This window comes from Amphiura filiformis, chromosome 19 (genome assembly GCF_039555335.1).
Source record: "Amphiura filiformis chromosome 19, Afil_fr2py, whole genome shotgun sequence".
Lineage (NCBI taxonomy): Eukaryota > Metazoa > Echinodermata > Ophiuroidea > Amphilepidida > Amphiuridae > Amphiura > Amphiura filiformis.
The window spans coordinates 42,518,655-42,536,691 of record NC_092646.1 but is presented as its reverse complement, the minus strand read 5'-3'; the positions used below and the strand labels follow the sequence as shown (position 1 = coordinate 42,536,691).

General features: G+C 37.2%; 1 protein-coding gene across 1 annotated transcript in view; it reads left to right on the top strand.

The window, feature by feature from the left end:
- The window catches only part of LOC140140596 (proto-oncogene tyrosine-protein kinase ROS-like), a 141,197-nt gene that overhangs the window by 108,643 nt on the left and 14,517 nt on the right, over positions 1–18,037 (top strand). Inside the window, exons 21-29 of the mRNA XM_072162353.1 lie at positions 1,517–1,758; positions 2,901–2,964; positions 5,107–5,321; positions 7,986–8,173; positions 9,189–9,460; positions 10,008–10,172; positions 12,866–13,053; positions 14,988–15,126; positions 15,803–16,041. Of these exons, the coding sequence (XP_072018454.1) occupies positions 1,517–1,758; positions 2,901–2,964; positions 5,107–5,321; positions 7,986–8,173; positions 9,189–9,460; positions 10,008–10,172; positions 12,866–13,053; positions 14,988–15,126; positions 15,803–16,041 (1,712 nt within the window). The remainder of the gene's footprint in view (positions 1–1,516; positions 1,759–2,900; positions 2,965–5,106; positions 5,322–7,985; positions 8,174–9,188; positions 9,461–10,007; positions 10,173–12,865; positions 13,054–14,987; positions 15,127–15,802; positions 16,042–18,037) is intronic.

Below are 18,037 nucleotides of genomic sequence, written 5' to 3'. Positions count from 1 at the left end.
GTGGTGCATGTAGGGGTGTGTGCAATTCTTAAACACTTGAGAAAGTTCCTGCAATCTTAATGGTTTTTAGCCATATGATATGGCACGATGTAACACAGTTCAGTGTGTACACGTCAACGCGATACTTGTATGTGCTATTTAAACAAATCTGAGGTGCGTAGCAACAACAGGAATGATCGATTCTAAGCCCTAGGTAATTCCTTGTAATTAAGTGTGATATTCAAATTTGGTATACATACTAATGATTAATATTTTTATTTGAATTGAAGTCGCCTGTGTTAAATTAGACGATAGATGTACGACGGCGGCTAAAAACAATACCTTTTATTCTCTAATTTTAAACAGTGCACAAATTGACAAACTAAAAGTCCAGCATGCATCTATTAATGAGGGTCAATCATTCCATGAAGAGCGAGAGGCAAAAATGCTATGCCGACTCAGTGTTGCCAAAACCTTTCAGCATCAAGGCGTGCCACATTGGTTCGCCAGGCCACGGTAAAGGAGTCTCAAGTAGCCCATTTTTTAAGCTTCCAAATACTGGATATTTGGACGGATTGACCCGAATTAAGAATGCAAATTACCCAATTGGGTGGAAAAGCACTTGACTTAAAAACTTCTGGTAGTTACAGGGAAGTTACGGACTGATCAATAAATAGTCACAAAACCCTTTAAAGTTTGGAGCTTCAGAGACTCAAAACCTTTATAAATTGGCTAAATTGAAAGGAAAATACTGAATCAAATTGACATTTGCAAAGTAGCCCAATTTTAGGCAAGTAGTGGCACAGTTTTTTGAGTAGCGGGAAGTGATGGCCAAGTAGCGCAATTGTGTGCCTATAAGGCGTGGTGTTGGCATCACTGACTCTGTCTTTATATCTTTCATATAAGCGCAAAGACACTTTGCCTGTTGGTGCACCATCTGTTACTCTTTTATTAATCCATGAATTGCACAGATTATTATATGATATAGACTGACCCATTCAAACCAGTAGATCAGATATATAGTGCAGGGGTTTGTGGGTGTGCATTTCTGTTGGAGTGTGTGTGTGTGTGTGCAGATGCATGTGGGGTGTGCTTATGCTGTGTAGGGAGGTGCACACAGATACATTCTTGTGGGACATACCCCTTGTGGGGAACTTTTACTTTAATTTGTGGAGTATAAATCTTGTACCCCACAGTTGAAAAGTACTCAACGGACCCTATATGGCATGAAAATAAACATAAAAATTGTTCCTCGCAACTAAATGGCGTATGTGTTTGCTTATATATACCCCAAAAGAATACTATGTTAAGTATATCGGGACACCACAAGGTTACAGGACCCCACAAGATTTCCACAAAAGGGTATCTGTTACACACACTAACACACCCCACCCCATAAATATTCAGGTACTCATGTATCCTGGAGTGAGTTGGTGTGCATGTGGGGGTGTACATGCTTGAATACATGCTTCATAATTTTATCATATTTTAATGTTCAAAATATTTACCAAACCCCAATTTCTTTCCTATTTAATAGTTCCCACAATTCCACTCAACCCAAGAGTATACATCATGCAAGAGAGAGACATTTACAAAGGTACATCTGTATTCAGTGCTGACTTGAGATGGGAGACTGTGGAGAAGGTTAATGGTATCTTACTGGGCTACAATGTGTATTGGGGGATGTCAGCAGATGTTTTTCAAATGGAGACTACAGAACCGGATGCGACACAATATAGTATTGATGGACTGGATGCAGATGCTACATACTTCTTTAAAGTAAGCTTAAATACAACCTTGACCTCTTTAACCCTAACCCAACCCATGCTTTTTTGCTCTCGGAAGGGAAAGAAGGAACAAAAAAGGAGAGAAGGTGAACAAAGAAGTCACTTGGTACCACTGAGAACTGAACCTTCGACCCCAACAAGATCACCAACCGGTAGCCACTGGGGTTTCTCTGGCCCACTGGCCATGTCAACGATTCCGTGCATATATATGTGACCCGCTCTGAAGAAACCTGCCATAAGTCGCACTCAGCCATTTTGAGATGCGGCGATTCAAAGTTGGGAAAGGGGTGTAAGACCTTGCAGATTTCGTTTTACAGTTTTTATTATTGAAATTTGAAAAACAAAATATTCTTTTACGTTTAAAGCACCCAAATCTAGCATTTTCTGAGCCAAACCAAGACCTTAACATGTCATTTTACAACTTTTTAGCCATTTTTAGCTAGCATTTTCTTTATGTGTTGCTTCCCTCCTTTCCCGTATATTAAATGATGACATCTAAAACTCAATTATCAAAATGAGTGACTTATGTCTGGTTTTATGGGAGCGGGTCACATATGGCGTAGGGTGATTGTGTCTTGGCATCACATGGGATGCATGCATACACATGTACTGCTTTTCCTTGTGAGATTTAGTGTGGTTAAGGTTTTAATCAAATAAGTGAACTGAATGGGAAAATATTTTTTGTATCCCACCTGATGTGAGAATTAAACAGTGATATTAACCTTTTGAATGTTGGTAATGAATGTACACTATATGTAGCAAAATTGAAGTTATTTTCATGCAGTGCTTCAAATGTATTAACAATTCAAATTGAAATCCACACTCCACTTGTAGAAGATTTAGGAAAGGTCTTCCTCAGAAGGAGTATGTTTTTAAATGGAATTGGCTAGGGTTAATTATTTTAAAACCCTTACTAATAATTAGTTAATTAATAACTAATAATTACTTAATACCCCTGTATTATGTCTTTACCTAGTTTGGGTAAGAGTTATAAAGGGTTAGAGTTCACGGTTAGGGGTAGAGTTAAAGTGAACATACACCCTGTATTCAGCAAGTTATGTAAAAATTATACTCCTACAAATCTGTATAGACATTTACTACAGATTGTTTGTTTTTATTTTTATCACATGATAGTTGGAAGGATTTACAGAGATTGGCAGCGGCCCAGCAACAGACGTACTGGAAGCATCTACAACAGGTAGGCTGTAATTTGTTTTTCAGTCAAAATATCTACACCTGTATAAAGTACTCTGCAGTGTGTTCTTGCAGTGTAGGACATGTCTGTCTGCCCATCTGTGACAGGCTGTTTTTTCTGTGACCAGGGGTGTAGCTAGGGGGTAAGTGAGGGCATATGCCTTGGGTGCCAAATCAAACAATTCACCTTTGAAATGTGTGTGAATCATGTGACTTTCACTGCTAGAATGGGGCGCAAAATTGATCTGGGGCCACTGAATTCACCTTTTCGGTAAATCTCATAAGCCTTTTCGAGTACACCTATTATGATGTCATTTGATGTACTTGCAAAGGCTTATGGGATTTACCGAAAAGGTGAATTCAGTGATGGCCCCATCGAAGCGGTGAAAGTCACATGATTCACACACATTTCAACATAAAATAGTCACATGAAAGACCGTTTTGATTGAAATTCAGCTTGATTATAACCAAATTAGTATTGTGCACATTTTCAAGCGCTCCAGACGCAATCGTTTCAAAAATTGGGGCGTGTGTCATTCTGTATCCCTCGGGTGTCACCTCTAGCTACACTAGTGTATGTTACATTACGTTGCTGACATACCTGTCCGATGGACATCATGAAAATATGCTGCTGCCTGTCAGACTTTGAGCCCAAACACTTCATTCCGTAGCGTCTAAACCTTGCAGTAATTCTGCCTCGCAATTTAACCATAATCCGGAGATGTACTATGTTGCCCTACATGAGTGACACACAAACTTGGTAGCATGGGCTGATCCAGTTCCAATATGTACCCCTTATGGACATGACTAAATGCTAGTTTCATACTTCCTGCCGCTTGCCGTTGAATCATGCCTCTTGCACTTGTCTGCAAGTGGAGCGGTACACCACTGAGTGACAGCGGTATGCAGGGTTCGGTTTTTGGCGGCAAAAACCTGTTTTTGCTGGCAAGGGTGGTAAATTGCCCGTTTTGCCTGGTTTAAACGGCAAAACTGGCAAAAAACTCACTTATAGTCACTCAAATATTAAAAAGTAACACAGAAAGCTCATAAACAGTAACACACAACTTTTAATGAATCATTCAACTTATTTTGTGTCTCATCAAGTCCTTAAAATGAAAAAGTTTTGAATTTGATATATGCCACATTTCGGTTAAATGCACTTGGGCAATGAAACCGCATGCCTCTAATTTTACTTAAAGTTACTTATAATTACAAAATCTGGCCTTGTTACACTCAGTAAATTGCCATTTTTGACGGCAAAAACTGTTTTTGCCAAGCGGTTAAAACCGCGTTTTTTTCCATCTGCGGCAAAAACCTGCGAACCCTGGCGGTATGACTCTGAAAGCCACTGTTGCCGCCCAGCACACTGCTCCAAAATCTTAATTTGATCTCATACGTCAGAGCGGCACCGCTCCGAGTTGACTTGGAATTCAACTCCCAGCGATGCTGCCGGTTGGGCAAAGTGGTGGAGTGATTGATATATCGGCATGCCGCTGGTACCGCTAGCATTTCTGGTGTGACTGCGCAGTTAAAGCAAAATCATCCTCAGTGTGGCAAAGCGGCAAGTGGCAGGAAAGTATGAAACCAGCATCTTTCACACATGGAGTTCAAATTTCAAATGGGGTTACCTAAATGGGTAACTCCATTTGAAATCTACACCCTCTGTGTGGGACATTAGGTCATATCTTCCTGAATGGATCTTAAAGACCCATTCAGTGATCTCAGGGAAAGTGTGAAAAAAGAATTGTTTATAAATTTCTTAAAAGTGAAGGATAAGTCATTATAATTGTCATTTGGTATCTTTGAAATGAAATATTTGGCAAAAAACGAAGGAAACAGCAGTCCTGACGAAGTTGAAGCCCCATTCAAATACATGTAGCTAATTTATATACTGTCAGTATATAAATTACAGAATCATATGTTAATGTCTTATATTGTTATAAATACACGGCTTTCGGCTGGACCACTAGCAGGCTATGTTAGCACATCTATGACAATGACAAAGGTATCAAAATATGAATTTTGATGATTTTTATGATCTTCCGGATGAGCAAATCACTGAATGAGCCTTAAACTGGAATAGCACAATGTTGACTCTTTTGATATAATCATTTGAAATGTTCTATTGTATTTTCCCTGTCCACAGCTGTCAGTCCTCCCCCTGTGCTGTTCACTGTGTCTTCAACTGGAGCAGCTATGCAAAAGGATGTGGACACCGACGTCTCGATGCAGTTGGTAGGAGGAGCTCCCATCAATGCCGTCTCCATGGTGTATGATGCAGAAGATGAGATACTTTACTGGCTTGATGATGTTGCTAAGCAACTCAAGAGGAGTCCTATGTATGCAGATAATATTGAAGATGTAAGTAGTAGAAGCTAGTAGCAGGGACTGTCTTTTGAAAATGAGGTTAAGAGCTGTAGAATGCTCTTCTGGTCTCTTCAAGGAGAGCTTTAGAAGAGCTGTTTGTACTTGTGGCCATTAAATTGTAAAGAATTTAATGGGTCAGCAAGATTGACTATAAATCGCTCTTGCAAATGCAACTTATGAGGGCGGGTTAGGGTAGTGGTCTTCTCACTCGCTTCTCACCGCTGTGGCCGGGATTCAATTCCCCGCGGTGCCACATGTAAGTTTGGTTGCCGATCCATGCTCGTGGGTTTTTGTCCGGGTGCTCTGGTTTTCCTCCTACATCTAAAATCGGACCTCTTCCCATATCTCTGTCCCGTCATATCCGGATGGCATCCCTTGAATTTAGCAGCCTCTGAGCACTATTGGGCTTGGGCCTAAAAAAAAATTGTTTGATTGGCGTAACATGAAAATAAAAATTAGGGTAGGTCGGTCGGCAATTTTTTTTTTTTTTTTTACATGCATTTTAAGGTTTTACCGTTGTAACTAGACCTATCGACCAAATTTTTTTAAATTGACATATTTTGTACTTTGATATGTGTAGATTATAAATCAGGAAAAAAAACAGGGGGTACCGGACTTCACTTTTGAGCTACAGCCGTTTTAAAAGCTCTTTAAAATCACGCAAAAAAATTGGGGGTACCGGACCTTGTTTTCGCGTAAATTGACCAAAATAGGTCAAAAATGCACTTTTTCTGCGACACCATGCGTAGTTAATTGCGTACATGGATATTTTGGTGCGTACCAACGCCCTGGTATACATGCGCGATCTGATGCCGGATCAGCGTTCGTTTACGCTTATGGCCACAAAAAGGAATTGTCTGTTTACGAGGAAAGTTTTCACTGTAAAAAAAAAGTTACCTAAGAAGTGTCCAGAATAGGAACAATTATAATAATATCGACTATAAAAGACTTAATGAAGCCTTAAAATTCTTAGCCTAATTCTAATTTGGTGTATTTTGGTCATAAAGGGGTGTAAGAAAGACTCCTATTCTGCAAAGATATTAACCAAAGAGTTATCAAGTTACACAAAGTAAGAAAGTTTCAGCTTTCACCATGTTCACCTGACTCAAATGACCAAAAAGAGGACTTATTAAACATGTTAAAGCGAAGCGTTTGACACCATGGGCGGAAGTGTTTGACTATAATAGGCCTACAATTATTATAGGCATAGGCCTACTTAGTATGCTTAGTTCTTTACCCAATAACCATGATTAAACACAAATGCTTTAAACATTTAGCCTAAATGTTGGATTATAATTAAACTTTTAAAAGTTGCCCTGTAGTGCGTTTCATTATGAAACGTTCTACAAACGTATAACCTTTAATATGCCTATAGGCCTATAGTAGTTAGCCAACATTTAGGCCAAAAATTTAACCAACACCCGTTTAGGCCTTAATGTGTTTTTTTTTAAACCTGATTCTGTGTTTGTTGGGTAGGCCTATAACTGTGATTGGACCCTACTGTTGTAGGCCTACTTTGGGGGAGGACAGGTTCGTTATCAGTGGAAGCCCGCTGGCAAGATTTGGTTTGTACATATTGTATTTAATAAAACAGCAAACATTGTTTTCTCTATTTTGTGGCCCTAGTTATCGCCGGTGCGCAAAAATAGCATTGACACGCACACGCATCGTTCTCTGCGATATCTGCAACGCAACGCCGAGCATGACGCAGCCTACGCAAAACGGGCGCAATAGTCAAGTCGAATCGGGTGACGACGGTAAAACCTTCAGCTGAAAATCATGATTTTTTTTGATTTTTTTTTAATTTTAATCATTTTTTGATTTTTTATTAATTTTTGTAAAAAGTAAGAAAAAAAAGGTCGGTCGGAGATTACGCTAATCAAACAATTTTTTTAGGCGAATGTTATAAATAAATTTAAAAAAATAAAAGAACTGTAGAGGAACGCTTGCTCTCGCTCCTCTCAAAAGGCAGTCCCTAGTTAGCAGTCTGCTGGATATGTGTGTGGGGGTGTGTCAGCTGTGTAATAGGACATATAAGAACTGCGGTTGTCCACAGTAGGTGGACAATGTTACTAGATTGAAAAACGCATTATAAACAATGACCACAGCTAGCGGTGTATGCGCATGACGGTCCACATTCAGCGGTAAATCTCGGCTGTCCTCGGTAAGACGAATAAAACTAAAAATGTGTATGTCCACATTAAGGGGATGAAATTCAAAGTGTGCAATTTTGTCCATGTTGCCTATGGTTACATGTATGTAGATGGGTGTGGGGTGCAGCTGTGAGGTCTTGGTGTTTTGAATAAAAAAGGACGTATCAGTAGTCATGATGTTTTATGCCCTGAATCAGACCCAAAAATTCATAGTTAACCCCTTGGACACTACTGGTCATCTAACATAATTTCTGATTGGTTGATAACTTGAAATCTTCATTTCAATTGCCAATTATGACTAGGCTTTAAACTATTTATGGTCAAACATGCATTTGCAGATGATCTTATTAATACTCTCCTTGATTGATTCAAAATTGGACACAGTATTCATTCTGGCCAATCGGCAGGTAGTTCTCATGGGGTTAAGTTGCCATTATACACCACATAGCAACTCTTTACAAATTGCACACTCTCACAAGATGAAATGTTATCACTTTTGTTTCAGCTTACACCAATTGGATCCTCCAATCATGGTCCTAGTAGTCTCACCATAAACTATGTCACCAAACAGTTATATTGGCCCGAAGGAAATGGCATATGCGTGTATGATACAGTGACTGGGACGAAGTCTATTTTGCTAGAGCTTGGTAGTGGCTATACCGCTTACAGTATTGTTGTGAATCCACTAACAAGGTAGGTGAAGATTATGTATCAAAATATAAAGTATCTTTTGGATTTGTTGAATCAGTGATGGGCATATATTTGCCAGGCATTCCTGTTCTGGGTAGGACACTTGCAAAATGTACAGGTAGTCCAGTCCTTACAAGTGTAAGGCTGATACTTTTGGGGTAAGGAGCATTTGGTGAGAGAGAAAAAAATGTAACAAATATGGGGTCTTGGGGTAAGGAGATGGACTTTTGTACCTAATTTAGGGGGTCATTGGGCAGGGTTGGCGCGATTTAAATCAATTGATTTAAATCATGATTTTAATCAAATGATTTAAATCAACTTTTTCAGTTTTTACCATTTTTGATCAATTTAAGTTAATTTCTATCTTCAATTGACTGTGTTATTTCATTTGTAATGCTTCTACACTTTTTGGATACAATTAAATACCTCTATGATGTCATTTTATCTATTGCTAAAAAATCATTTTCAAGGTGCAGAATTCAGCAGGTTTTTTCCCATGATTTTACCAATTTTTTTCATTGAAATTTTCACATCTAAAAATGTGTTTTGATTTTTTGTAATTACCTGATATGTGCATATGTCTGGCATTCCACTGGTCTCTTTTGACTTTGTCATGGGGCATAGCAGTTCTTGGAATTAAAAAAATCAAAAAAATCGATTCAAATCAAAAAAATTCGATTTAAATCAAATAAATCGATTTTTTTTTTTTTTTAATCAAAAAAATCGCCAACCCTGTCATTGGGTGAGAATATGACTTTGAAAAGATTAGAGCCACACCAGTCCAGCAGAAGCCTTGAACATTGAATTAATTTCTGTAGTTCTTGGTGGCTTTAAAAGAAGTGATGAATGAAAATTGCTGTTCAAATTGAAAAATAAGGGCCTTTGGGTGACAAATCGAATGGAAAATAAGGGGTTGTTTGGATGACCGTGCATGTGTTTGGGGTCTATGGGTGACAGCGTAAAGACACAGCCCAAAATATGCCTCACTTCTTCAATTTCTGTCTTCTTTCATCTTCAGCGCTCTAATCTGGACAGAACTGGATGATAAATTGGGCCATGCTTCCATCATGACCGCCTACCTCGATGGAAAAGGAAAGCGTAGTTTCATTGGCTCAAACAGGCGTCGACGCCAGGCCTGCAACTGTCCTACAGCATTATCGTCCGATTCGCCACTTGCATTTGACCTGTCGGATCCTGATAATGTCCAAGTGTATTTTCTTGCTAATGGTACTGGTAATTTGATGATGACTGATATAGATGGATGTATGTGTGAAACCGTCAACACATATGGTAAGATAAACTTTTTTATTGGGTTATTCCAGTTGGAATCCATGGAAGACATGATCTTAATCTTCCACACAGGTGGTGTGAATTTCAGGGGTTATCTGAAAGGGTGACTCAATTTGAAATCTACATTCCCGGACCTGCCAACTAGCATGTTTTTCTCGTATTTCATAGGGGAATTCATTAAAAATACGGGCATACTATTTTTTTTTAAATAATACGGTTTTGACCATTGACCAAAAAAATTTAAAATCCTAAAACGGCTGTGTCCCTCTGTGTTGTTGTATAAATGTATGAAAGAGACTAAATTGCTGTTCAATGCATTGTAAGTGTATATGAGGCTATTAAACATTATTTAGCCAGAGGTTTCCAGTGGCAAACAAATCTCAGCTTTTTTTGAGAAAAGTGGGGGATAATACTGTGGATCATGAAATGCCCTTTTAATTATGCATGTATTAGACGGATATAATAAAGATGTATGGAATTCAAATCCTCAGTAACGATTTTCTGTTGAATCTCTCCATTAAATCTTTTTTTGTTTTCTTTCATATAGATACTTTACCGGACTCTCTAACTGTTGATGGTAAACGTCTTTATTGGACTACTGCTGATAACATCGTAGCAAGCGTAGACAAAACTACTGGCGACGACTTCCAATCGCAGAATGAGGATGCCATGTTTGTCATCGCTTTTGGGGATAATCTCCAACCGTTCCCAGGTACATGCCCACATTCACAACCAGAGGGTGGGAGACAGGTTGCCCATCAGGGAAAAATATTTTTGCATGAATTTGGATGCAAAGAATTCAAATTAATTTAAATTGGTCTTATTTCTCTTCCAATAAAGAAAAATCATTTTTCACTGTCAGTAGACCTTTTCAGAAGCTGTTTAGAAATCTTCAGAAATAATGGTCTTATTTCTCTTCCAATAAAGAAAAATCATTTGTCACTATCAGTAGACCTTTTCAGAAGCTGTTAGGAAATCTTCAGAAATAATGGTCTTATTTCTCTTCCAATAAAGAATAATCATTTTTCACTGTCAGTAGACCTTTTTAGAAGCTGTTCAGAAATCTTCAGAAATAATGATCTTATTTCTCTTCCAATAAAGAATAATCATTTGTCACTGTCAGTAGAACTTTTCAGAAGCTGTTCAGAAATCTTCAGAAATAATGGTCTTATTTCTCTTCCAATAAAGAAAAATCATTTTTCACTGTCAGTAGAACTTTTCAGAAGCTGTTCAGAAATCTTCAGAAATAATGGTCTTATTTCTCTTCCAATAAAGAAAAATCATTTGTCACTGTCAGTAGACCTTTTCAGAAGTTTTTTGGAAATCTTCAGAAATCAGATGTCACGTGCTGCAAACAAAGACTCCACAAGCAACCACAAGTTGGCGACCACACCAGATGTAGCACTAGGTTTTAAAACCAGGGGTTCTCAGAACCCCTGAACCCCCTGAAAGTGTTAAAAATATGCGCTCAAATCCTAAAATGAGGGGTTCTCTAATCTGTTAAGTATTGAATGTACCATTTTATATGTGTCAGTATCAGATTTTGTGATTTTGGCTATAATGATGTGTTACCGGTACCATTGGTATAATATTAATAGTTGTTTAGCCCAGCAAAAAGCGTGATCTCGCTTTTCACGGCACGATTCTCGCCTGTAACCAACTATCTCGCTTTTTAAGAAAGTTCGAGCAGTTTACTTACTATAAAAGTGTTGCTTTATGCCATAAAAGTTCGCCGAATTGGCGAATTCCACAAAATGCAGTTCAACTTGCAAAGTGCAGAATTCAACACCATTGGCACCACATGGAAGCAATGCTTTACTCAATAAAAATGACATTTCATTGCAAATGAGTTCAAGTTTAGGCCAAATATTATGATATTTATTGGATTACTGGAGTATTATGACTATAAAACATAATTCAAGGGCAAATTTTTGTCATTTTTTCTTCTCTGGCCGATCATTGTGTCGTATTTCACTGATGGCATATCTCTACACACCACCCACAAAGCATTTCTTTCCGATCCCTAGAATTAGAAATTACCAACTCCCGTACGTGTGTCATCATTCAGTACTGCAATAATTCACCAGCAGTGATTCTAGACAATATCGCAATCTGTGTAATTATGCGGTGGTGTGTATTTTATTTCTATTTTTAAATTATGTTACAATGCTACTGGCGACTTCAATTCAACATTTATGTTACATTGCATTTTATGTTACATAATTTCTGGACGGGCCGTAAATATTGGAGATCGAAGCTTTTATTTTTCTTTCACATGTTTTCATTTTTCTGTGCGCATGAAAACCCCTGAACTGATATGCAAAAATGAATATATGCGCCCAAACTTAAAAATATGCGCTGTACGCGCAGAAACGCAGGTTAGCGCGACCCCTGGACCACACATGGTATGATTGTTAACAAGAATCATGTACAGTGTTGCTCTTTTTGATGCAGTGTACTGAATGCGGTGCCCACTGTGTGGTCGAATACACATTCAATTTGTTTGTGAAATTTGATTGGTTGAATTTGTTGGGCTATTCCATCTAAAATCCACACTACCTCTGTGGAAGATTTTGGAAATACGTTTCCACAGGGGGAATATGAATTTCAATTGGAATTGACACATTAGGCAGCTCCATTTGATTTTCATACACCCTCTGAGAAAGATTCAACCTGAATCTTCTGCAGAGGGAGGGTGAGTTTCAAATGGATCTGTCTAATGTATTAATTCCATTTGAAATTCATACTCCCTCTGTGGAACATATTTCAAAAATCTTCAACAGGGGTAGTTTGGATCCTAAATGGAAAAGCCCATTTTGATTGGTGCTTTCGTAAAAGTTGTCCTGAAATAGGCCATTTTTAATTCTAGCCTTTGCATGCAGACAGGTTGGGTGGTCTTCAGACTTATTAAACTCTCTAGCTTTCACACTTATACTAGCCTTAATGTACGATTTCCTTTAAATTTTAATTTTGTTATTCGTTATTCAAAATGTTGAAATAATATTAGTAATCACTGCCGGGAAGGGTTGCTGTCCATTTTAAGTTGAAATAACAAGGTAAAGTGAAAGAAACCCCACTGGTTATTTTGGCCATTTAACATGCAGTTCTATGGGAAGACATAAAGTCATAATTTTTTTTAATTATGACTTTATGTCGAACTTTGATCTGTTGACCTACAAAGACAACAAATTTGGCCGATTCCATTTCGGTGCAAGTTGGGACTACAAATATGCACAAAAATCAGGTTTGAAAAAAATTAACCAATTTCATATTATAAGATCGTACATTATGGCTTTAATGCAGAGCCTATATGTTTAGTATCATAAGACTACACTAAATCTCCTGTACATGATTTATCTGCAGTTGACGCAATATCATTACGCATGTTCATACTTTCATTTGCAGACCCTGCATGTTTAGTACCACAAGACTACTCCACGTCTCCAATACTCGATTCAGCTACATTTGACACAATGTCATTGATCGTCACTCAAGCAACCTCAGCACCAGAATGCGCATTCATTGAGCTTGCTACACCAATGTACACAGTATACTACAAGACTGATAATGCAACTGACATGTTTCAAGAAGTAGTAAGTTTCAAGTTAAAATATATTTGATTTTTGATGAAAGTAAGTAAAAAATTGAAGAAAAAAAAGCGCCACAGATTATGTAGTGGCTATTCCATTTAAAATGCACACTACCCCTGTGGAAGATTTTGGAAATATCTTCCACAGGGGGAGTATGTTTTTCAAATGTAATTGGTAAGAGTTAATCATTTTGAAACCCATACTCCCCCTGTATTATGGCTTTACCTATATCTTTCACAACTGGAGTGAGTATTTCAAATGGACGTTACTCAACTGTCTATTCTATTTGAAACTCATACTCCCTCTGTGGTTTTCTTCCATTCTGTAGCCATAATGGCTTTACCTATATCTTTCACAACTGGAGTGAGTATTTCAAATGGAAGTTACCCAGTTGCCTATTCTATTCAAAACATCTTGTTTGGTCCTGTAGGGCTATCCGGCTATGGGTGCCTGAATAGGTGGCCCAATAGGTACCAATGGCTATTTTATTGTAGCCTGAAAATTTGTGTAGTGTGTTGATTTTTTATTTAAAGGAGTATTTCGTGATCCTAGCATCCTCTATTTATGTCATTTTTCATTAGATATCCACGAAAAAAAACCTATTCCCAAAATTTCAGTTGATTCTGATTTTGCGTTCGCGAGTCAGCATGATTATATGTATTACACTGCTCCATAGACAATGCGTTGTAATTTGCAACAGAACGAAATTCAAATTTCACAATATCTTTGCTAAACGAATTAATCTGCAAGAAATATTTTGTACATAAACATTATGTAGCCAGAGGTTTCCAGTGATATAAATATCTCAACTTTTTTTGAGAAAAGTGGGGGGATGAGGCTGTGGATCGCGAAATGCCCTTTTAAATGAAAAACGATATTACTATGCAAATGTAATTATTTCGCTTGATACAATGATTACATCACCAGGGTATGACAGAGAGAGCCATCGGGACCTAACTGGACACCGATAGCACTACAGGACCAAATTAGATGTGGTGCCTCAGGTTTATACCCTGACTTTTTCAAAAATAACATATTATGTACATATTTTTTTTTTTACATTATAAAGGCGCTTTATAATTTTTTTTATATTTATTATTTATTTATTTATTTATTTATTTATTTATTTATTTATTTATTTATTTATATTTATTTATTTATTTATTTATTTATTTATTTATTTATTTATTTATTTATTTATTTATTTATTTATTAATTTATTTATTTATTTATTTATTTTTATTATTATTATTATTTTTTTTTTTTTTTATTTATTATTATTATTTTGTTGTTGTTTTTTTTTTTTTATTTTTATTATTATTATGTTATTTTTATATTAGATAACAAATGCCGTATAGAGTGGACATTTGTGCACACGATTAATTTTTGCTTTTTCCCACTTTGCCACTTTTTGCCAAAGTTGCGATTCTACGTTTTCTTACATTGCCCTACACGTAAAAGAAATATATTCTCACTTCGTTATTTTCTCATTAGAGAATGCATAAAGAACAAATTATTGGTAATACAAAAATGTCCACTTTTTCCATTACGTTTCACTACCTGAAGAGAATTTATCACAAATTAAATTCCCTCCTGAGGTTGGTATCTGTCAATGAGTTGACCATATCACCAGGCTGTCATTATAGCTAGAGGCAGTATATGGCACACATGGGCCAATGAGTTACATAAAAATGACCTTGTGTGGTATTTAGTTCCCAGTATGTGAGTTTTGCCCGAGGCAATATGTAGTTAAATGTTGATCCCTCACGACAAGAGTTATTACCATCGATTTGGTTGAAAAAGGATGTGAGACATGATCAAATCTCTCCAGGTAACAAAACGTAATGCCGTAATACTCCAGAACATTTTGTTGTCACACAAACTGAGTTGGGTTTTGTACTTGAATCATTGATTGTATATTTTTTTCGCATATCTAGACAACATCGGAGAGATCTGTGACCTTAATAGGATTGGAACCATACACCTACTATTCTATAGAAATATCTGTTGCTAATTTGTACAAAACTGGAGACCAACCGCATGGACCTGCTGCAGTGTATCGAACTGCTGAAGGAAGTAGGTTTTTGTTTTTGGTGTGTGAAAGGTGTGGGATGATAATGGGGTCACATAATTGACCTTTTCGGTAAATCCCATAAGCCTTTGCGAGTACACCAGAGAATTTGTCATTTGACGTCACGCCGACTTGCAATGCGCAGTAACGATGTTCGATAAGCGATGTGCGCATCGGCGAGATCGGCGTGACGTCAAATGACAAGGTCACAGGTGTACTCGTAAAGGGTTATGGGATTTACCGAAAAGGTCAATTAGAGAACCAAGACTCAACCTCCATCTTGTTACAGGTATTAGTCTGGTATCTACGTGAAGTTAATGATGCCCCCCCCCCCCCCACAGGACTCTACCAAACTAACTTTTTAGCTCCCTTTTATGGTCCTATAACACATTCAAGATGTTAACAAAAAATAATTCCCGGCACTCCGGCCATATTCAAGGTTAAAGGTCAACACAGTGGTCAAATTTCAAAGTTGCTCAAATCTGGTTAACAAGCACACCAAATTATTCCTCTCATTTCAAGGATTCAGAAAAAGTATAGTTTGACCTACCTGCAACATACCGTTCTTGAGTTGTAAGCAAAAAGGTCAGATTTTTTTTTGGGGGGTGGTCAGTTTTCCTTGATTGTAGGTTTGTTCATAAGCTTTCATGAATCTCATGCAGTTTTTACTTTCCATTATAGTTCCTTCCGAGGCCAGGAATTTCATCATTGAAGTCCTGACAGAATCTCGTGTCCGGGCAACATGGACTCAACCAGAAATTGCTAACGGAGATCCTAACATGCTACGATTCCGCGTAGAGTACTCTCGAACTGGCGAGGGCCTGAGTAGTGTCACAGATTTCGGTAATGTGAGGGCTGTTAATGATACGTATACGATAGGGATAAGTGAACTAGCAGATGACCAAGAGTATGAATTTAAGGTCAGTACAGAAGATTGGACTATTCTAGTTGAAATCCATACACCCCCTGTGGAAGACAGGACCTTAATTTCCTACACGGGTAGGGGGTGTATATTTCAAATAGGGGGTGTATGGACTTTAACTGGAATAGCACATTAAGTGCTTTCATTATATTTTGTTTGTTTTTATTTCTGTTGTTTTTCTTTCTTTCTTTTGTTTCTTTTCTTTTCTTTCTTTTATTTTTCTTTCTTTTGTAGATATTTATTGATTTTTTTCATATAACCTATCTGTAACTATTGTTGTTAATAATAAAGTCGCCTGAAAAGCAGGAGACCTATTCATAACACCTAACTAAATGCAAAACTTTCATTATTTTCAGTGTTTCTTTTAAAGTGAATCAATAACGGTGGTTCAATTTTGTGTTGAATATGAATAGTGCCACTTTATTTAATCTATTATAGGCAATCTTAACTTAATAGTTTGTCTCAAAGCCCTTTCCAAGTTAAAAAAACTAATGCGAAATGCATTTTTTTAAGGGTTTTTTACTTTTTATTCAGCAAGACAAGCTTTTTGACAAGAATAGGCCACCTTTTCATCTTTCAAGGAGGTTTCACTGTGGTCAAAATTCAAGATAAAGAATTTTCCTAAGATTTACGATTTAGGCTATTTTGACGTCTGGCGATATCAGATGTGAGATTTTTGTGTGGTGGATTTGGAAAAAAAATTAAAACAGCGAAAAAAAAAAATTCTCAATCCAGCAGGAATAATGTGCAAAAAGCGGGTGATTTTACAAATGCGCTCGGTGGCTTTGAGACGAACTATAAAATTAAGATGGCCTAATGCAAGGAAATTCAATATATAGGTAGGGATGACCATCAAAATTTCATGTTGCCCCTATTGCTACAAAAGATTGTTTTCTGGAAAGAACTCATCAGCAGAAGTATTTTGGTGGTTAAATGGTCAAAATCGGTCAAAAACTTTTGAAATATGAATTTTCAAAGTTTCCCATTCTGACCGGTCATTGGAGCGAAATAAAATGACAAAGTCCAAAAAATAGCAATGGGTGCAAAATTGGTATAAGCATATATTTACCTTTTATATTTCTTTATTTTAATATATATGCAAACATGAAACAAGCATATTGTGAAAGTATCAAAGGGGTTTCTTATGAAATGGCACTTTACTAGTCAAAAGCATAAATTGTTTCTTCAAACCGAGGCACTTTTAGAAAACATTTGCCAAAACTCACCCAAAATGGCACAAAATCAAAAGTCCAGGTGAACTTTTTTTCCACAACAATATACACTACACATAAAAAAAATACTACTACAAGGGATTTTCAACATAGGAATCCAGACAATCAAGTACTAACATGCACAGCTTTGTCCTGATATCACTTTTGGGGTTTTAACAAAATGTTTAACCTCTACTGTGATTGGCAGCTGCATAAGGTATCTCTTTGATAGCTGATAATGCCCAGCCATTCAGCAAGTGGCTAATATGACCTTGATAGGCTTGAATGAATACTGTCATCTGCTACAAAACCATCACACTCTAGGACCTGGTCACTCCATAATGCTACAGGGAGTACAGTACTTTAACAATGGAGTGAAAGACTCATTATTGATTAGGCGCGTATTTTAAAAGTACAGCTCCTGTGCGTGTATAGCAGCAAGTCAGTGTAGATGGTATAAATATAAGAAAAAGTTTAGGGTTGAGATCAGGTGAAAAATACATCAAATGAGCATGAAACTTCACATTTATGTTCAGAAAGGTGTCTATTTAACATGATTCGAAAGGTGTATGGAAATTCCAAAGGGAAACTGGAGATCTACTTGTCCATTTTTTAACCTTTTTACAGAGGGTATGATAGAGGTATTACTGGCAACTCTGCCAAATTACAGCTCAGTAGGTCAAGGTTTTCACCTGATCTTATTGATCTGAATATGTTGTGCCATTCTGAGCAGTGCTGTGCTTGGCCACTGGCAATTAAGCGCACTGTGGCGATGGACCAATT